This window comes from Mytilus galloprovincialis, chromosome 14 (genome assembly GCF_965363235.1).
Source record: "Mytilus galloprovincialis chromosome 14, xbMytGall1.hap1.1, whole genome shotgun sequence".
NCBI classification, from domain to species: domain Eukaryota; kingdom Metazoa; phylum Mollusca; class Bivalvia; order Mytilida; family Mytilidae; genus Mytilus; species Mytilus galloprovincialis.
The window spans coordinates 4,330,692-4,353,769 of record NC_134851.1 but is presented as its reverse complement, the minus strand read 5'-3'; the positions used below and the strand labels follow the sequence as shown (position 1 = coordinate 4,353,769).

At 32.8% G+C, this 23,078-nt stretch overlaps 1 protein-coding gene across 2 annotated transcripts; it reads right to left on the bottom strand.

The window, feature by feature from the left end:
* Nucleotides 1–686: 686 nt before the first annotated feature.
* LOC143058254 (uncharacterized) lies at nt 687–22,291 on the bottom strand. Of its 2 annotated transcripts, none has more exons than XM_076231727.1 (7): nt 22,004–22,291; nt 13,290–13,448; nt 9,619–9,790; nt 6,030–6,172; nt 4,643–4,804; nt 3,906–4,124; nt 687–3,126 (listed from the first exon to the last, which is right to left on the bottom strand). In XM_076231727.1, exons 1-6 carry the CDS (start codon nt 22,062–22,064, stop codon nt 3,919–3,921), a joined length of 903 nt encoding a protein of 300 aa, XP_076087842.1. In that variant the 5' UTR covers nt 22,065–22,291; the 3' UTR covers nt 687–3,126; nt 3,906–3,918. The 2 variants fall into 2 exon arrangements, with proteins under 2 accessions (XP_076087842.1, XP_076087841.1); XM_076231726.1 differs by having other exon boundaries at nt 13,278–13,448; nt 22,004–22,289.
* Nucleotides 22,292–23,078: the final 787 nt, after the last annotated feature.

Genomic DNA, 23,078 nt, shown 5'->3' with positions numbered 1-23,078 from the left:
ATCCTAATTCAAGAATTTAATCTTAATAAAATGAACAATTTCAAACTGCCGTTTTCTTTCCAAAAGCTGAAAATGAAATTGAAACTATAGATCCGGCAAACAGAGGATACATATAGTAGATGTTGCTGCCATTGACCCGAACGAAAATTATTTTTCATTATAATCTTCTCGAAAGACTCATATTTGAAATGTAACTGGTGGCAGTACGGATAGAAAGACCCTAAAATTATTTCAATAAGTTAAGATTATGACGAAATAAATAACATCGAGAATGGAAAGATTATTCATCAAAAATATATAATCAGTCATGTTCACAGTCTATAATTTCTTTAAATAAGTAGTCAAACATCAAAAAACCATATGTATTAAAAATAGTGCAAAGCTTGAACGTTTTGTACAAAATTCGGTTGAAATAAATGAAAATTACGTCGACTAACGTTACCATTACTGAACCGAACACTGTTCGTAACGTCTGTGTTACACTTTTACTACACTTGATGTGCATTTCGACAAATAATGTCTCTTTATTAATGGCTGATGACTATTCTATTCGAAAAACCAAAACGTATGCAACGATGGAGAGCAGATGTCACTATACTATATTCAAATAGATTGAGTTACGATATATACTAAAACAACATTCCTATACTTACAATAAACCTGACAAATGAGAAAAAAATCCATAATCGAGTTAAAAGTTTATTGTGCAAAGACATAATCACATGTATAAAAGGGTATAAAATTCATGTAAATTTAAGGTAAATACAGCAATAAGAAACGATTTAAAACTAAAAAAAGGATATAAATTATCTTTAAAGTACAAAAAGAAAGTTGGTTCAGTGAAAAATATAAAAAAAATATTTTGTCCGAAGAAAGTATCAAATAACTTTTGTTTTTCTTATATAACAGTATTGTGAAAAACACGTATTTGTAATACAGTTTTTGTTTCCAGGAATCTTAACCGCTTGTTATTAGTAACTAGCCTTCAGTGAAAGAGTTTTAAATCAGTCTTCAACATTTTGGTTCAAATACTGCGGATTCATTTAAAAAAAGAGGATAACATTTATAGGTTTAGTAAGCAATATATTTTGCATTAAAAAACAAGTTTAAACAGATAGCAGTAATCCTGTTTGTCCCTAAAAAATTACAGGTTAAAAGAATTTATTCCTTTCCAACTTGTGCCGCTTCTTGTAGTATGTAAACTCAATGAAACATTTAATTTCAAAAAGATGTTCTTATATTACTTAACCTTTCTAACATGCATGACATTTGTGGTTCAAGAAATATTTGAAATCCAAAGTAAAGAACGTTGCAATATAAATAAAACAGATTTGTGATAAACAAATAAATGTTTGAATGCAGTGAAATGTATAATCAATATAAAAGATAAAGACAAAATATAATGATTATATGGGTATTTTGAAATGATTCAGATGACCTGAGTCGTATTCTAAAAATGTAGATTGTCTAACTTTGACAACACGAATTCTACGAATATTCACTTTTTTTGCCATAACATTAATCTGATTGTCTCGCATGCCTAATAACAAAGGTTTTATATATGACAGTAGATGTTTACTCAAGTCAGAATCCTACGTACTTGTTTGATCAAAAGCCATCACAAAATAATCAATGGCTCTAATTATTGTATCATTGAGAGAGTCATCTAACATTTAGTATAAACACATGTAAAATGAGATGCCTCCATAGTTCCATACACATACCACGTGAATAAGACACACTCTATGCTTTAGTTAGTAAATAATCTTTATCACATCACTTTAATCATATTTCTTATACCATACGCTCAGGTTAAATCATCACGTGGTCTTTCTCCCCACCCCTGAATACTAATAATAGCAAATAGTATTTTTTTTATTATCTGTGAAGCCACTTGTATTACAATTATTCGCCAAAAATATAAAATCCTTGAGAGAACACAACCTGTGATGATAAGACGTACTATTTGTGTTTGCGTCCTACAAAAAGTTCAAGACACAATTATTTAATAAGATTATTGATTTGTATATAATAATATATAATATAATGTACTAGTACATATCAATTATTCTTTAAACTGACAATTCTACTTGATTAGAAAAATTAAAGGATGATGGTAAAAAAGGTAAATATGTGCAATATTGATTTAAATGACGAAGTGTACTCATACGACAGTTAATTAAAAAAAAACAATTGTATTTTATTAATTGATGTTTAACATCTAAAGGCAGGATAAAATCTGTCAATCCGCACCAAAATATATCAAACAGATAATAATATGCTCCTCGGTGTTATTATAAAAGTAGTCATTTCCGAATTTCAGAAGGACAAGCAGCTGGTGTACAATTTAATTTGACTGTTTACCATAAGTTCATAAGACAGACTTTACTTGACATAAAACATTTCAGCATTTCAAAATAATAATTGAAAACTTGAACTCCACTGTAGAGTTTTACTTTCATATTAAATTAATCTAAATACAGAAAGGCTAATATACATCAGTGGCTTTGCATGACTCTATGTGACTACAGAGGAGATCGCGTCAACGATTTCAGTCTCACATTAAATAAAAGAGAACCGGTTTATAAACAAGTGCCAACACACGAGCATTTCATAATATATCTTTACAAAACATTTTTAGACTGACAGATTTAATCCAGCTACACATACATTGATCAACATATTTTATATTTGTATGTTATAACACGTATAATTCGCCGTTTCAGAATCTAATGCATCCTGGGATATATTTTCAAAAGTGTACACCAAAACGTCGAAAGTTGGTTAAAAATGTCATAAACAATGGAAATTCAACCAATGACATAACGTTCTTTTCATTTTGGGGTACGAACAATGAAATTATATACGATTCTTTAGATTCTAAAAGGCGAATTGTAATCAAACGTTAATAATCGCTTCGTTTTGATGTTACAAGTATAATCAAACATTAACAATAGCCTCGTTTTGATGTTATCGATTGGATCCATTCCATTTCCATTGACTTGACAGTTGTCTTTGAGCATTGTCAAAGGAATTACATTAATGCGTATCTTAAAATGTCTCTATTCTTCTGTTTCTTTCTATATATAAACATCGTTGAAATTTAGTTATATCTAATGGGTTTACCTGGAAAATATGAATAATGTATCCTGAGAATTTTTATATAACCATAAAATCAACTACCTGGTTTGTTTGCTTTCTATAGAAAATTTGCATTTTGCATTTATAAAGTATGTTTGTTACAGAATGTGAAATTAGTTTTGTTATTAAGGTTGGTGAAATCATGCAGATAATGCGGATTTCTGCAATGCTGGTTATATTTGTGTTTTAAACATTTTATATTGCAAAGGTAAAACCTGTAATTATTTTTTTTTATATTAGAATCGTTCGGTTCCTTGTGTTGTTTTGTGTTTTTGTAAGGGTTTTAGGAATTTCGTGTCACAGTGATTATTGCGGTTATAGACTGACTTTTAAAGTTTGTTTATACGTTAATTTGATCTGATTAGTGCAGTCGTTGACTTTTACATATTTTTCTTACTTTAATTAGATTTGAAGTTCACCACCGTGAGTGAAAATGAGGAGGCTTGATGCCCAATAATCATGTTAAACCCGGCTTTATTCTGGAATAGTTTGTCCAAAGTAAGGAGCTCGTAAAGGACTCATTGGTAACTATATCTCATCTCTTTATTTAAGAAGTGTTCGTTGTTATTTTGTAAGTTCCGTATAGTTCCATGGTTCTTCATCAAAGATTTTTACATTTACTGTAATTTTGTCTAGATAAATAGCTATATTTAAACAAAAGTCAAACTTGCTTATAATATAGTCGTTTATATAGCAAATTCCTTGAAGTGTGCAGACGACATTTATATTTTGCCTTTACCTCTTATTATTTGACAATACCTTACCTATTAGTAAATACTATGATGGTGATGTTCCAGGTGTACTACCCTGAATATTAATAAGTGGTACCATTAACACCTGCCCTGACGGAGTCACGTGTTTTACAACCGGAACAGGAGAATGATTAGCAGCGCCATCTGTGTCTGTTTTGTTATTGTCATGCTTATGGTCATGTTTATGGTCATGCTTATGCTTATGGTCATGGTTATGCTCATGTTTATGATCTGAAATTAAATAAAATGAACAAATATAAAACACGAAAATATTGGAAATCATATGCTTTGCTCGACCGTTGCATGCAACTTACAAATTGAGATCTGAGAAATTGCATATAACCTGACTGGTATTCAAATAAATTCTGTAAACTAAAAAGAATTAAAGCTACTAGGGGACAGGACAATTAAATAGATAATATATAAGAACCTGCTGTGGATAGTAAATAGCAAATACAAGTTATGTGTGCTGTTTTATACTCTTTAACATAATAGTTTAAGATCAAGCTAACTCACATGTAGAGGCTTTAAAATCTCTCTCTGGTCCTGCGTTAGACTCTACAATAGAGCAGGTACAGATCGATATAAGTCACCTATTGAACTTAAGAAGTTTTCCTTGATCCTAACTTAAAATCTATAACTGAATAAGTTCTAGATTGAAACAACTCCATCTTTTAAGACTTTCGAGTCTTTCCTTATCCCTGGTTTAGACTCTGCAACAGAATGAGTTCTAGACTCAGTCAACTCACCTATTGATGCTTTAGAAGCTCTCCTTGAGCCTGGTCTAGACTCTACAACAGAGCCAGTTCTTGATCTAAACCCATCCTCGTCTTTTTGTTCTATAAATCCTACCAATTCTGTCCCTTCCTGCTCATCATCGTCTAGGTCTGGATTGTCACTTGTAGTATACACTGTAATACATTTAAGTTAAAAAAAAAACCAATACAAATACAAAATACTCTTGGCTATTTATTGAGGGCCAGTTGTAATTGGTGAAGAAGAAAATAGTACCTGGAGAGAACCAACGACCTTTGGCAGGTTAATTGGCACAATCAATTCATTAAAATCGGAGTCAAATGCACCTATCAGCATCTGGTAAAACTAATTAACGATAACATGCGTTTCAAAATCGCATTAGGGACAAATAAGACAAAATAAGAACCATGAGTTTGGGTTTTTCTTGGAACATTTATTAAAGCGGAATGTAGAAATATTGTTGTGCTGTTAAAAGTCAGTTAAATTCAATAGGTCAATGCCACAGTCAGTCCACCGACAATGAAACGACATAGAAAGCCACAGATTATTGTTTATTATATTTGTTTTCTTACTTCCAATGAAATTTCAGATTTCAGTATATTATCAATACTTGATATACTAGTATATCAAACCTGCATGGGAGGCATCTTCCTAAATAATATTGACTTACGGTGTAGGCAAAAAACAAAACCTTGAATAAAGTCATGTCATGAACGGGTCATAAAGGAGTGTAGAAGTATGTGGTACAAAGTTGATAAGGTATAACCTTCGTTACAAGGTCGGGGTAACACAAAGGTAACGATTGATTGGTTGTAGTTAGCTTAACGTCGATTGGCTGGTAACATATAACGCAAAGCAACTGTGTTGTTCGCAATTTTAATGCATACAGAGAGGCAACTGTATTATACTGTTGTTCAATAAATCTTTCGCCAAAAGAAGGGCAGATTTGTGCATACAAATAACACCGTTAACATCAATATTATTGCTTTTTTACGATTATTTTCCGCAATGAAATATTAGAACATTTCAAATATCTACGTTGACAGTGTTACGTACATTACACCTACTAGGCATACTTTTTTGCAGCAAACGCAATGTCTCTGTCTTAAAGGTTTTCTTTTGTGTTACTGCTATATCAGTTCCATTTGAAGTTTTTGACTTCATCACGGAACGTGATTCTGAAAAGTCATCTACTAGTCTTTAGTATGGTAGGTGGCTTTGATTTAGACAGTAATTTACATTTATCTAACCACACTTTAATAACATGGACATCGTGGAATATGCCGGTTGTTTCCGTTCGTTTGATGTATTTGATTTTTTCCATTGGGATTTTCCTTGCAGTTCGGTACTTTTATCATTTTGCTTTTACATCTTACCTACCTGTTTTACTTCCTTGTTTTTTTCTTTTTATCCAAACTAATTTCCCAGAATGCACTCCTGATCGTTTTTGACAGCAACAACAATAAAGCAATAAACAACAAGATATAGACACTATAAATCCTATTACTATACTTAAGGCAGTTCTGAAAGTAGAAATAGAAAATAAACAATATATAAGGATCTTGACAGGGTTTACAAAGACGGGAATAATGGGCAATTTCTACAGAAAAATACGTCCCGTCCTTAAAAGAGAATAGAGAAAAAACATGAATGATGTTTAAACGGAATAGATAACAATTCAACATCAGCAACATCATCCTCGAATCCTCATAGTGTTTAAACATCCCCATATTTTATTTTTGTGTTATGGGTGTTCGTAATGAAAATACATCTAGACAAGCTCTTTATATGTAAATACATTGATACAATTCTATCATTTTGTAGCTAGATCATGTTAAATAGTATAACAGATTCTTAATTCAAATCTTTAAAAAACTATTTGAAATACAGTTGCGATAAATCTTAAACGCCAATTAGAACTGTAATAACTTGTCGTAGATATTGTCTAAACAAATGAAGGCTACTGAGTTCCATCATAGAACAGCCCTACCTTAGAATTGTTCTCGGATAGAACAACCAGAATCAGTTCTAGGGAAGAACCGATCCTATCCGAAAACTAAGCATTCATTTTGCAATGAAGACCTATGTTTATTGGGTAATAATAGAAGAAGAAAAACGTCAAACAGGGAGATTATAAAAAAAAAAAAATCCATAAAACAAATACCAAAACGCATTTTAGAAGAAACAATTTTAAAGAAGTGTTTGCATGTTATAACTTTGTTAGAATTCTTTCATTTGTTATAAAATCTTGAAAAATTAAAAGTGACTTATGAACGTACTTTAGCCGATGCTTTCGTGTTTGACTTAGTTCTTGTAGCAGCAAAACTATCCATTAACATGCATTATATCATAGTACTAAGTTTGCTATAAAATGCCGATACTGCACATTATCAACTATTACTCAAACGTAATTAAAACCAGGATTTAATTATGTAAAAGATTGCACAACGAATATACTGAACACACAGTGACATTTACAACTACTAGTTTAAGATGTGGTTCGCGTTGCTTAGTTTTTAGTTTTCGATGTTGTGTTATGTAGGATAAAGTTTACTCTTTATTCCAAGCTTTCAAAAGTTTTTGTATGTGCGGTAAATCCAAAAAAGCGCTTTGTACGCACGATTTATAAATTTAGTTTTAGTGTATTGGGAAGAGACGGTGCGTTTTGATTCATTCGGTATACTGTAAACCAATTAATTTTCCCAAGCGATTTGAATTCTCGGCTATCATCGGGAAAATGTTAAGCTTTGATTTCTTGTTTTTTCAAATACTTCAAGAACACTTGAAAATCGCGATATTAATTTAGCAATTATGGCCATCTTGGTTTTCCAAACAAGGTCATCAGCCATATTTTTTCTAAACTATATATTCCAGTGATGATTGTTGCCTAGTGTGATTAAATTTGGCAAAGTAGTTTCAGAGGAGAATAATTTTGTAAAAAAGGGTAATGAGCAATTGACAAATTTTGGTCACGTTGTCTAATTTCTAGATCTTATATTGCAGAACATAATTGCTGTTTACAGTGTATTTTTATCTATAAAAATATTCAAGATAATAACAAAAAACTGCAAATTTTCCTTAAAATTACAAATTTAGGGGCTGCGCAACAAAACAACAGGTTATCTAATTCGTCTGAAAATTACAGGGCAGACAGTTCTAAACCTATGAACATTTCCCCCAGTCAGATTTGCCCTAATAATTCAGTTTCAGAGATATAAGTCTAAATCTGCATTTTACCCCCAATAGATATACCTTAGGAAGATATGGTTTGAGTGCCAATGAGACAACTCTCTATCCAAGTCACAATTATAAAAATAAACCATTATAGGTCAAGGTACGGTCTTCAAAAAGTAGACTATAGGCTCACACCGAACAGCAGGTTATAAAGGGCCCCAAAAATTACTGTTCTTTTTTCTACCCTTGGCGGCAATGTTTGTTAACCAGCAGGGTCATTGAACACATTTTTATACCAGATAACCCAATGATTATTGTGATAAAGTTTGATTTAATTTAGCCGATACGTTTGAGAGGAGAATATTTTTGTAAATGACGAAGAAGGATAACGAACGACGGAAGCTTAGTGATGAGAACAGCTGACTTGGCACTTTGGGCCAGGTGATCTAAAAATTGCTTAACGCGAAAAAAGTATCAGTGACAATAATTTTGTTACAGTAGATGTAAATCTTTGAGCAACTGGATAATGATAGTTTAGGATGCGGTGTAAACTTGCTACAATTCCCTTTCTTTCCTTTCTTTCTTACTAATTTATATGTTTACTGATAACTGCCAGTCTACTGATTGTTCTTGGAGAATATAATGGTATTCTCCTAGTTATAGCAGTAAAATTGTTAAAGGGGCAAAATTGAAAAAAAAAAAAAAAATTAGGAAGGGACATGTAGCAAGTCTAGCTGTGGTGCTTTAGTTTTTCATTCAGTATAAAATTGACTACACTGGATAGTGAGTGATGTGATAACATTATAACAGCTGTTATAAAAGTATAAGGAAGTCAAGACTGATCAATAATTCTTTAGATTATAACATTTTCAATGCATTGTTAAAGGAGGATTAAAAAGAAAATTATTAAATGTCAAAGTTGACATAATGATTTAATGTCATGTAGTTAAGCTTATTAGAGTGGCGAGGTAATAACAAATTAGTCATTAAGTTAAAATTGTAATTTACTAAGTAAAATCGTGTAGTAGAAGCTCAAAAACGATAGTTGAAGCATATAGTTTGAGGAAAATGAATTCATAACTGCTCTTGATCCAAATTGATAAAAAAAAGTTATAAAATAGAAAATGGAAACGGGGAATGTGTGACTGTCATAGAGCCAACAACCTGACCAAAGAGCAGAAATAAACAAAAAAAAATGTGAAAAAAAATGCTAGAGGTCCCTGACTTGGGATAGGCACAAACATGTGGCTGGATTTAACAAGTTTTTGTGAGAATTCAACCCTCTCCCTATACCTCTAGCCAATGTAGATATGTTTTTCTATATATATCTGCTTTATTCCGTACAAATCTTGAATAAGTGGAGTTAACCCGTAACACAGTGCATAACTCTAACAAATCAGTAGTAAGTTTGTGTCAATCATTCTCATAATTAAATTGTAAGCTTCTTAGTATGACAGATGTTTTTACTCCCGTTGAAATGAAGGCTTAAAAAGTATGGTTGAAACTTCAAATTGTAGACGCATTACTGATTTCAAAACATATGTCCATGAACCAACATCTTAGATTACACTCATATACACAACCATTACTGTACAAGCTACCTTCATGTATGTACAACGCATTACAGTGGCGGGTTCAGAAATTTTCATGAGTGGGCCGGACCACTGAATGCCTAAGAGGAAGCCCGCTCCGTTCATGATTCAGTGATTCCCTATATAATCAACAAAACATTTTCCGAAAAGGGGACACCCCTCTAAATCTGCCTCTGCATTATTAATGTAACTTTAAAACTTACATTAAATCAAGAGTTACATCTTGTTTCTTCTGGTTTTTACGTATATCTGGCATACAACAATACTGTTGAAGTTTGTCTCCACAGCATGCTGTCCACTTTGAAGGATGTCCGGAGTCTGGGCAGTAGAATGTACCATTCGTTGCTGTAATTGACTCGTTGAAACACTTTGTACCTGTAGTAAATAAATTGTCAAGAAAGTCGATTATTCAAATTTGCCCCTATAAACTATAAAAAAGAAATCAAGCTATACTTTTCTGTAATGTAAAAGGTATATGCAAGGAATTAAAAAAAAAAGAGCTATCTCGAGGATTTTTATCAATTTTCGACACTTATGTGTATTTGATGCAATTGTTCGTCGATGTTTGGAATACTGGATTTGATTAACCAAGAAGAGTCACTGAAAACAGTATTAATACGTTATTCTCGTGCATGTTCACACTATACGCAGAAACTGCTCCAACAAAGTTATGAGGAGAACATATTAAAAATGACACTCCGTAAATTTTACGGACACCATCACAATTGGTTGATCCATACGATGTATCTTTGTCCAAACTAACTATGATAATTTTTACCACGTGTTAGATTGTGGTTTGTCATCATGTCGTCTGATCTTTTTATTACCGAACATGACTTATTCCCGAATGTGACTGTTTTGTTGAGTGTGAATTCGTATGGCTTTAAGACGTGACACGGTACTTTTCCATCCCAAATTAATTTGTTGGGTTTTGATGTTGTGTTTGTTGTTGTCATCTGATTTTGTCAAATGTTTTAACGTTTGTAGTTGTAAATTGCATTTTTGTCTGTTGTATTCGTGTGTTGTGTTAAGAATTGAATGCTTCTTTTTTAACTTCATTGGGGTGTAAAAGCGTTGACCGCAGTACATTTTGTATGAAGCGCGGAAGCGCTTCATACTAAAAATGTGCGCACGGTCAACGCTTTTACAACCCTATGAAGTTACAAAAAGAAGCATTCAATACTTATAATTACATTTTTTAGCTATGATAATGAAAACACGAATTTTATAATTGTTTTATTTAATTCACCTGTGCACTTTATTGTGGGACCACGTGTTATCATGAATGAAAAGTTTTATTGAGTGATGCAATTGCTTTAGGAATAACACGAGATGTGCAGTTAGCCAATCAGAATAAAGTATTATGATGAAACATACATCTAATGTAATTATTTGGGGATAACTACTCATCCGGTTCATTTGGTACATGTAGAATTAATTTTGCATTAACGAAATTTACACGATAATATTTGGTTTGCAATTTGATCAGAAGAAACACCCACAAAGCTAGATAATACAATTCTACTGCAATTAAATACTATTAGTATTATAATTTTCACTGTTATTAATATAAGTTAGATAAGTCATACAAATATAATCTTGAATTTCATCCAAATTCTTTCTTAATTTTCGGAACACGCTTTAGAAATTTAAATGTGAAGTCACTTTGGGCGTTGCATTGACTATGGCTAACAGGGCTGTGCTTTTGTAATGTATTCTATAGCTAGTCACCACTTCAGTTTAATCATGTATATCTGTTATATAGTCATTTTATAAAATTTACTGTTTGCAAAACTATGTATTATTCTTGATAATAATGATGTTTTGTCCCAGGCGGAGAACCCTGGCCTCACAACTTTTTGGAACTTTGGGTCCTCGGCGATCTTTAACTTTGTAGTTGTTATGGCTTTCAAACTTTTTACATCTGATCATAGTTTTATGTGGACGTAGAGCGCGTCTGTCGTATAAAAATATTTTTTAACCTGTTACCTTTTGACGGCTATTATTCGTTTGTTTCTCTGTCCTATATATTTTCCAATTTATCTGTTTATTTATTGTAACCCAGTCGTGTAATGTTATCATTTTAAAGTTATAATTAACACTGCCATTAAAGCGGGAGGTTTGACATGCCACAAAACCAGGTTCAACCCACCATTTTTTCATAAAATGCCCTGTACCAAGTCAGGAAAATGGCCATTGTTACATTATAGTTCGTTTCTGTGTGTGTTACATTTCGGTGTTGTGTCTCTGTTGTGGCGTAGCTCTCTTGTATTTGATACGTTTCCCTCAGTTTTAGTTTGTAACCCGGATTTTTTTTTCTCTATCGATTTATGAATTTTGAACAACGGTATACTACTGTTGCCTTTATTTATTCATTAGGACATCTATGATTATAGCAGTTCTAGCCGACCGTGCAAGGGCTTAGCAGCTAGTCATGGCCGTCGTTAAAAACCACTAAGAAGTACAGATGATGCAAATTTAATGTAAAAAAAGATCGTAACCACACCCATTTACCGTGATACCGGTTTTCATTAATATGACATATAAAAAAAAACAAAAACAAAAATATCTCCTTTTTGCCAAATCGTCACTTAAGCATCTGTGTTATATGAATCGCCAGAGGGAATCGAGATGTAAATAGATCGATAAATGTATCCTCCCTTGACATTTAAAAAACCGTGATCGCCTTATGAACATAGACACGACAACCCCATCTTAATTTGTAAGCTTTTAAGCGTCAGAATGACAATTTCGCTAATTATATACAGGAAAAGTAATTTGTCTCTCTTCTTTGTGACTTAAAAGTTAACTGAATGAAGAATAGATTCTTAATGGAGGATTAAATAAAATGATCGAAGCGATTGTGTTCCGCGTGGTAATGTTGTTAAAATGGTGATGATTTTGTGACCGGCTAAGTAAATGTCACGTGTGAAATGATCTGACTGAAGGGGCAATGTCTTTCAGTACAAAAAAAAAATGGTTTTGGTTTGCATTTGATATTTTTTTCACAACTTGTTATGCAGTTTGATTTGCTCGTTGTTGAAAGTCGTCCGGTGACCTATAGTCGCTCCAACATACATCATTTGGTCTCAGGTGTAGAGATGTAATGTCACATCTTCTTATAAAAATATTAACACCGTATAAACAGGGGGAATGGACATAGACCGATCGAAATCTTTTAAAGAGAGGATTAGAGCAGCGATGACAAAAGTTTTCAACAAACATCACAAGTGACTCTTGTGCACTAACATTTTCAGGTGAAAGCAACAATAACATTACCATAATTTTGATAGGCTAATTTATTATTTTTGCCCATTTTAGAGTCCAAAATAAATATTGTTGAAAAAAATCATCACGTTTATATGACAATAAAACCAAAAACACTAAAAATAACATAAAAACAAGAAAGCCATTGATATATAAAAAGATATAAGGATTTTTGGTATGATTGCCAATCAGACAACTACAAAATGTATATATATATCTACCAGTATTAAATGATCGTAGATAAAAGCAATTATATGTCGCCGTATTGCTTTAATTATCTACAAGAAAACCCAATACCGTATATACAACTATAAAAGGCCCCAACATGATAATTCATTCGTCTCAACTCGGCCGATTCCGTATCCTGATAGAAGGAGAGTAGCGGATTCTACCGAGGATTGCCGAATGCATGATACATGTAAATGTGAAATAATCAAAACGAGAAAAACGTACAGCTTAATTTACAAAAATACAAAAATACCTCGGACAAACACACAAGATCTTGGCAGGGTTAAACATGTTTAATCTCTTTACCTTGTATTTTACCTTTTGACGAACTAACATTGTAATCTGTAGACATGTTTAATCTGTTTACCTTGTATTTTACCTTTTGACGAACTAACGTTATAATCTGTCTGTTTTTCTAATGAGGTAACGTTAACATCAGTTTTGATTTTCTCCGACCTTTTATAACGACTGGTGAGAATTCTCCATACAGAGTCATCGTTGTTTTTAAGTGGCTCATAGAATGAAGCTTTGATCACATCTAAAAAAAATAAAAAAAGAAAGTCTGTATTAACATTAACAGTATACATGTATATAGTGTTGCGATGTTTCATGTTGTAATTATCATTTGTGTCAATTAATTATAACTGCTGTTATGCTTCTTATGGGCCCTGTTATTTCAGGAATAAAATATTCTATTCTATTTTTTTTATAGTAGTATTTTCTGTTAAAGTATGAGCATTGTTGTACATAACCATTAATTGAAATATTTCCGAATAGCAGAAGGGAAAACGGTACCAATTTTTGATGTAATTTTGGAAATAAATATTCTATTCTATAGTTGTATTTTCCTTAAAATTTAAACGTGTCGTTGAATAATCATTGTACTGTATAAAGTAAAATATATTCGCTTAACATAAACGATACCACTTTTAATGAACCAGATATGCCATTCGCCATTTTTAATAAAATGTATTTTCTATGATGCTCGAACGTATTCATGTAGACATTGATCTGAAATTTCCTTTGTCGAGAAAAAATAGGAGCATAAAGGATTTGTAAAACTGTTTTATGTGTACAATCAATTATAAACAACCCTGCAATTCAGCTATATTGTGTGGCTCATATTAAGGTGATACGGGGTGTCCATATTTCAATAAGTCAACAGTTCACACCAATGGGAGGGGGGCGAACAAATGCGTCAGGTCATCACAAAAAGAGGATTATACTATGAAAAGCGTCATGTCGAACATAAGGAGATACTATGAAAACGTGATGTCAAACACAAAGGAATATACTATATAAATCATGTCAAACACAAAGAAACTTACCATGAAAAAGGTCATGTCGAACACCAAGGAACATACTATGAAAAAGGTCATGTCGAACACCAAGGAACATACTATGAAAAAGGTCATGTGGAACACCAAGGAACATACTATGAAAAAGGTCATGTCGAACACCAAGGAACATACTATGAAAAACGTCATGTCGAACACTAAGGAACATACTAAGTTATAATCAACCAATTTGTCAGAACAAAATGAAACCGCAATACAAAAGTGTCTGGATGATGGGTTTACAAAAGTGTCTGGATGATTGGTTTACAAAAGTGTCTGGATGATGGGTTTACAAAAGTGTCTGGATGATTGGTTTACAAAAGTGTCTGGATGATTGGTTTACAAAAGTGTCTGGATGATGGGTTTACAAAAGTGTCTGGATGATGGGTTTACAAAAGTGTCTCAGACTGGATGATTGGTTTACAAAAGTGTCTGGATGATGGGTTTACAAAAGTGTCTCAGACTGGATGATTGGTTTACAAAAGTGTCTGGATGATGGGTTTACAAAAGTGTCTGGATGATGGGTTTACAAAAGTGTCTGGATGATGGGTTTACAAAAGTGTCTGGATGATTGGTTTATAAAAGTGTCTGGATGATTGGTTTACAAAAGTGTCTGGATGATGGGTTTACAAAAGTGTCTGGATGATGGGTTTACAAAAGTGTCTGGATGATGGGTTTACAAAAGTGTCTGGATGATGGGTTTACAAAAGTGTCTGGATGATTGGTTTACAAAAGTGTCTGGATGATGGGTTTACAAAAGTGTCTGGATGATAGGTTTACAAAGGCGTCTGAATGATTGGTTTACAAAAGTGTCTGGATGATGGGTTAACAAAAGTGTCTTGATGATGGGTTTACAAAAGTGTCTGGATGATGGGTTTACAAAAGTGTCTGGATGATTGGTTTACAAAAGTGTCTGGATGATGGGTTTACAAAAGTGTCTGGATGATGGGTTTACAAAAGTGTCTGGATGATGGGTTTACAAAAGTGTCTGGATGATAGGTTTACAAAAGTGTCTGGATGATGGGTTTACAAAAGTGTCTGGATGATTGGTTTACAAAAGTGTCTGGATGATGGGTTTACAAAATGTCTGGATGATTGGTTTACAAAAGTGTCTGGATGATTGGTTTACAAAAGTGTCTGGATGATGGGTTTACAAAAGTGTCTGGATGATGGGTTTACAAAAGTGTCTGGATGATGGGTTTACAAAAGTGTCTGGATGATGGGTTTACAAAAGTGTCTGGATGATGGGTTTACAAAAGTGTCTGGATGATGGGTTTACAAAAGTGTCTGGATGATTGGTTTACAAAAGTGTCTGGATGATTGGTTTACAAAAGTGTCTGGATGATTGATTTACAAAAGTGTCTGGATGATTGGTTTACAAAAGTGTCTGGATGATGGGTTTACAAAAGTGTCTGGATGATAGGTTTACAAAAGTGTCTGAATGATGGGTTTACAAAAGTGTCTGGATGATGGGTTTACAAAAGTGTCTGGATGATGGTTTTACAAAAGTGGAAACATTAAGAATACCATACCGAATACATCAAATAAAAATATGAATTGAGAAACACAAATGCGAACAAAATAAAAATATAAAAGAAAAATGGGGTTGAGAATAATAGTAATGGATTAACAAAAATTATAAAGTATAGAGAACATGTAATATATAAATATGAAAGACCACCACCAAGACCCTTATTACAGAGCTGTGTCAATTTCTATGACAATTAGAAGTTGTAGTACAATTGCCAATGAGACAACTCTCTACCATAGTCTAGACCAACATAACATAATTCTATTCAACAAGCATTCAATTTAACAACTATAACATATAAAAAAGAAGATGTGGTATGATTGGCCTTGAGACAACTGTCTACAAGAGACCAAAATGACACAGACATTAACAACTATAGATCACCGTACGGCCTTCAACAATGAGCAAAGCCCATACCGAATACAGCTATAAAAAGCCCCGATAAGACAATGTAAAACAATTCAAACGAGAAAACTAACGGACAGTTCATTTTATGAATGTTGTTCTCTATATATCCACATCGCGTTCTATTCCCTAATAAAGTTTAAGTTATAATTGACTACACAAATCCCAGTGGAACATTTTACGTCGATATATACTAACAATACGAGCATGCTGTATCCTCTAGCAAAGCATATATATAATATTCTATGGTAATTCAATGAATGAACAATTTATTCCGTCAGTATGGAAATGCAATTAATAAGGACATCTGCCGTCCCATACTATCGGCAAATTCATTCATAAATTGTATCGAAACATGTGAATTTCCCATCAAATGTTACAACTGATATGTATTGTATTGAGAAATAACAGTTTTATATACAATGATATATTGTAATAGATAATACTTGTTGAAGAAAATGATTCTTGGAGAAATCGGAGTACAGGTATTGATCAGTGAAATAAAAGCAGAAATTCTAAATACATTAATTTAAAAGGAAAATGTATGTTTTCCAGACCACAGACAAAAATCCATTAAAGAACATTAAAGTAAATTTCCAACCTTGTCAATCACATTTATTAGTATGTATTATTTAATTCATGTACAACTAAATATTGTGTGTTTCTTTATTCTGCATTAGCTAGAGGTATAGGGGAAGGGTTGTGATCTCACAAAACATGTACATGTTTATCCCCGCTGTATGTTTGCGCCTGTCCCAAGTCAAAAGCCTCTGGTCTTTGTTAGTCTTGCAAGATTTTTTTAAAATTCTAGTTCATTTATTTGTTTTAAAGTTTAGTTTGACGTCCATTTTCACAGTACTAGTACACATTTTAATTAGGGGCCAGCTGAGGGCCACGTCCGGGTGCTGGATTTTCTCGCTGCGTTGAAGACTTTTGGTGGCCTTCGACTGTTATCTGAGTTTTGATTGGGTTGTTGTCTCTTTGACATATTCCTCATTTCCATTCTCAATTTTTATGAATCTATGTACAATACATGTACTATAGGAAAGAACTGCTTTTATCACGTTTATAAAGGTTCAGAAAAAATACAAAAGGCACCCAAGAGCCAAAATCGCACACCTGAAAAAAAAATATACCATTTCCATTTTGATTGTTTACTTTTATTGCAATCATTTTTACAGGCGAATTTGTAGATCTGTATGTACATTTGTAGAGGTATTTTTGTTGGTCTTGTACTCATTAATTAAATGATGATAATTTTTAATGTTTACAGTTTATTGTTTTACTATACCGATTCACAAGATTATCTAAAACGTTTTTAACTCTGGATGGATGGACGACGGACGACGACGATGAACGACGGACGCACAGTAATGCCTAGGTGAAAAACGAGGAAAGAAAAGAGAAAGTACGTCGACCTGATTTTCATGAAGAATTTGTCTCTAAATGTTTTAGTAGGAAAATAAATATATGTTCTTGAAAACTTTGTAATTGACAGCTACATGTACATTTTACATGCATTGTGTTGACAATTAGATCAATGTGATTGCAGACTTTGTTTTTCTTAAATCTTTGCCTAACTTTTACCAACTTGAAACGAGTTTGGCGTATTGTTGACCTCTAGATGGTCTTTAGTTATTTTTGTCGTTCGGCCTCTGTTTCATTGCCGTACATGTAAAGTGTCAGAGTAGCCATCAATTGAGTGTTTTATTATACAGAAAGTACAGAGAAATTATTTCTACGAAATTGTCTGAAAAAGACAATAAACGCATGAATAGTTTCAAGAGCTATTTTCTGGAAGGAAACATTTCTCCGACCTTTGTGTATAATAAAACACTTATTTACTTTTTATTCCTTTATAGACCATAGACAGGTTATTGTCACCGTAGCCAGCTAGCAAATTATTATGTTCAGTTGTCACAATTTTTCTTTTCGATCTGTACGTGATAAATTGCTCAATCATTTTTCGTATCACTCCCAAAAATTGAATAACTGCTCCTAAACAATAAAATAAAGCGTCAAACTTCTCTTAACTACCTTTACTGTAAATAACAAAAGTAAAAGAAAAAAATCAAACAAAAAGAGATGTTACAGTAAATAATTACAAATTGACTTTTTATGCCGGGGTCTTTTATAGATTTTTAAACGCTTGAGTTTTGCTTATTGCAGAATGCTGAGTAATGACGTATTACTGCAAGCTCATGCAACGCTTGTCTTGTGAATGTGTGTCTCATTGGCATTCATACAACATCTCCTACTTTTATTTTAATTTACCAAATGTTTGGTTTAGCCCCCCCTTTTTTTACTTTTTTTTTTCATTCTGACATTCTTTCTACACCACTGATTCCATGTGGTATGGAACTAATATTTAAAGCAGTATGTTCATTTATTGGTATAAAACAAAAGTCAAATGCAACAAGGGTTTTACTCATACAATCATATTACATGAACAATACGATTTAAAATGCACTGCGTCAAATATCAAGTTATTATAATACATAAAAATGAAAATGAAACGGGGAATGTGTCATAGAAACAACAAACCAACCAAAGAGCTGTGGTATCGTAAGACAGAACTGTTGTATGTTGCATACTACTTTGTGAACATGAAAAGAAATTGAACATTGACCTTAAAACATGTACTTTTTCTTCTCAAAATATGGCGGCAACCCTGAACCTGCTTAAGACATCTGCCCTTTAGTAAACATAATGTATTGATTAAAGATTTGTTTATCTAATGGTCGACTTAGATAATCTCTTCTGTAATTACTTTTATGTCAGAAATGTCAGAAACATGAATAATTATTTTATAATTTCTCCTTGGATTGATACAGATTTTTGGTGTGTTAACCCTACTTTTAAGCATCGCTTAAAAAGCAGTAGAAATTAAAGGTTTGTGATCGTGTTTTTGGGATAAAAGCCGCTGAAAATTTGGCGGGAAATGATCTTATTTAGATTTGTCATACATTTAACATTGACACATGTCATACAATTACAAGAGGGCACATTTTTTATTGTCAATATATTAGTAAAATCTGACAATTTTGTCATATCTAAACAACGACGACAATGCAAAACTCAAGAGTTATAATTCATCACGACAATTAATTTAGTTTTTAATTCATATTTGCTTGGTCTTTACAGAATATTTTCTGTAATGCTTTTAGATATTATGGTAGCAGCGTCTCAGTATTTCAACATCGGTACCACGTACAGGGTTTAAACCCACTATTGAATTATGAGTGGGTACCACGTACAGGGTTCGAACTCACCATTGAATTGTGAGTGGGTACCACGTACAGGGTTCGAACTCGCCATTAAATTTTCAATTCGAACCATGTACGTTGCAGTTGCGTTCGACACCAATCTAAATTGGCTAGTAATATAAAAAGAAGATGTGGTATGGTTTCAAATGAGACAATTCTCAACAAGAGACCAAATGACACAGACATTCAGTTATAGGTCACCGTACGGCTTTCAACAATGAGCAAAGACCATTCCACAAAGTCAGCTATAAAAGGCTCCAAATTCACAAAGGTAAACAATTCAAACGAGAAAACTAAGCTCCAGGCACTCCGGCTTACTCTAACAATAAAAGACTTGCCGCAACGAAATAGCTAACACGCCTATATACCTTACCCGTTTTACACTTTTTCAATCAACCTAGGTTTTTTTTTGTAGTTGAGTGTTTCTGATAAAAACAAGTTTAAAATGATTGTTATCACTTGAGCATTTCACTAATACCGTTACTGGTGGAATGTTTGATTGTAAGTTGCTGGTGGACGCAACCATTTAACTTCAAAGGGGGGTGCAGATGGGCGTGGAGTGTTGGGGAGAGGGGGGTAACACAATAAGGTATGGGGGAAATATGGATGCAGAGTTAGTTTTTTTGTCATCAACTTGACCACAATATCTTTTTCATAAATATTTAAAAAAGTTGCTGTTAAATATTTAAGTAATTAGTAAGAAATTCAGACAAAGTTTACGTTAGATGAAATGTTAATGTCATTTTTTGTTATAAACTCCTCCTGCATGTAACTAATTGTATCCTTGACCTTGCATTGTTTAGCCTTGAGCATTGATGATGAAGGTCAATCTAGAAAACCGCTTCGGACACGCCAAATTATTGAAGTGTTAATTTTTTTAATGTTTAGAAACCAGACATGTATTCATTGTTGAAAGTTGCGCCTAAATTGTTAAGTTCTATTTTCATTTTCATCATTAAATACCTTTGAAATATATTAATTGTCAAAAGTCGGGGAATACAATCATAATATTGTGCATTCAAGTTGAACTGCACACTTACCATCCATATCCATTCTTCAAAAACACAACTTATTTCATTTTTCATTATCGAACTTTCATTTTTTAAATGAATAATGAATGTATTTCCGCTGACTGTAGTATCGCTCGGTTGACTATGCATGCTAAATTCTGATTAAAAAAGGTACGAATGAAACAATGGATACGACAATGAAATATAAATAAGAAAATGTGGTATGATTGCCTATGAGACAACTCTCCGCAAAAAACTAAAAATGACAAAGAAATTAACAACTGTAGGTCACTGTACTGTCTTCAACAATCAGCAAAGCCCGTACTGCATAGTCAGCTATAAAAGAACCCGAAATGACAATGTAAAACAACTCAAACCAGAAAACCAACGGCCTTATTTATAAACCAAAATGAACAAAAAACAAATATGTAACACATATACAAACGACAACCACTGAATTACAGGCTCCTGACTGGGACAGGTACATACATACGGGGTTAAACATGTTAGCGGGATCACAACCGTCCCCTAAACCTGGTATAAGTGGTTTAACAGTACAACATAAGAACAATATAGATAAGTCAGTATATAGATTGATTCACGCAAATCAATAACAATATATTTTACAACAAACAATGATGAATATATAAAGACCAGTAAAATCATTTAAGGTCAACATATAAAATTATATAGGAATATACACTAATTTTCTAGTCAATATTATATTACAAATCTTAGATTAAATATCAAGTTCTGATTTATTATTTCCGCTTCTCTGATAAGAAAAAACCCGATAATTTTCTCGCGGAAATAAACTACATTTGAAAATATACCCTTAACGTAATATTAACTACGTGCCGCAACAAACACACTGTTCTTGCAGGAAATTTATAAAAAGTGTTTATTTATTAATAGAACTCGGTCGATACCACTGTTGGTGAACTGTTAGTTCCCGAGGGTATCATTAGATCGCAGATGCGGATACAGGATGATGAAAAGGAGGGGGTGGGCCCCGAAACCAGACATAGTCAGGACTGCTACAGGTAAACGTTTGGATTAACCATAAATATAGCTCCTTAAGGGGGAGCCTTGTACCATGGTCCAATCCCATACTTTTGTCCGGATATGTTGTCACCTCTTGCTTTCACATGTTTCGGTTTAAACATTTCGGTTAAAAAAGTCGGCAATAATTTAAAAACAGTGACAAGCCACGAAGAAGTTTGCAGAAGAAAAAAAAAATGTCGGAAATATAATTTAAGAACGAACGTACTAACATTATACGTGTGTACAAAACTAGGAATTAGAACTATAAAGTCCGAAACAATTACGAAAAATGAGAAGATACTCACAAAAATTAAAAAGAAAGCATGTTATATTTGAAAATTGCATTATAACATATAATTGTGTGCTCAGTTTAACGTATCAAACATCGTTTCCTTGATATACACAACACATTCTAATGTATTAAGTTATAAATGTTTAATGAAGATGATTCATGCCATATGATATTAGAACTAAAAGACAGAAAATTTCGAATGGCTTACCGTTAAAAAACAACAGCATTGCTACAACCAGTACACTCTCAAGGAACCAATTTAGTGTCATTTTTTAAAGCGTATGTCCAATGATGCTAAATAGCCTGCTGTAACATTTACTCATTCATTTCCATAGAATCGATGAAAACAAACGCGAATACACATTAGTGGATAAGATCAATACTCTGGCTTAGACCAATAATCAACCCTTTTGTGTTGTGCTTGGATATTGTGCAAGCGTATGGATAATCGATCGACATAATTATCTCCCTTGATAGAAAGTTAAGATTAGCAGAATAGGGATGACCAAACAAGGAAAATAATCACAGTTTTTTTTTTGTTAGGAAAAAGCTTTAACACTTTCAAAAATTTAACTTGTATGATTTATAATAACGCCAGATGTTATTATCTTTATTATTACAGCATAATGCTGTAATCAAAATCACTTCATGCCTGAACTAATCACTTCAATACGTAAGTGTGTTTGTGATGTATTATGATACTTTACGGATGTAACTTTCAAAAAGTTTATAATTCTAGTTGTTTATACTTTGATACATTAAGCTTTACACCCCTGTTACCTTAAGCTTAACAACTATGTTACCTTAAACCTTAAGCTTTAATTGCATCTCTTCGGATTATATGGCTACAAGAGCGCAATTATTCGCAATGCATATTCCATAGGGTACCACTGGTGTTCCGTATTTTTTCCCCTCGAAGACTACACAAACTACGGGAAAACGGGTAGTAGTTCTTGTTACTAGAAATACCAGTGTTGCATTACAACCAAAAAAAATATACATGGTCATACGGCAAAATTTGACTTAAAATGCAGTTGAAAAAGATCGTCTTTTTTTCGCTTAATGAAAAAGGCATATTTTTAATGGCTCCGACTTGCATAAATAGAGGATATTTTCTATTCTTTGTAAAATGAGAATATGATTTTCTGCATATTTTAAACCTTATTGGATAAGCTTTCGACTAAAAATAATTCAAATCTTTTTTAATTGTTTGGCTTTATAACTATTTTGATCTGAGCGTCGCCAGTAAACTTAATTTGTGACCCTCAAATCCCAGATTGATG

Excerpts from the sequence above, each read along its gene's own strand:
- LOC143058254 (XM_076231726.1), bottom strand. The coding sequence starts at position 22,064 with ATGACACTAAATTGGTTCCTTGAGAGTGTACTGGTTGTAGCAATGCTG. Across the intron at positions 9,791-13,277 it reads GTCAAAAGGTAAAATACAAG|GTACAAAGTGTTTCAACGAG; the intron begins GTAAACAGATTA and ends TATTTACTACAG. Across the intron at positions 6,173-9,618 it reads GATGTAACTCTTGATTTAAT|AACTGCCTTAAGTATAGTAA; the intron begins GTAAGTTTTAAA and ends TTCTACTTTCAG.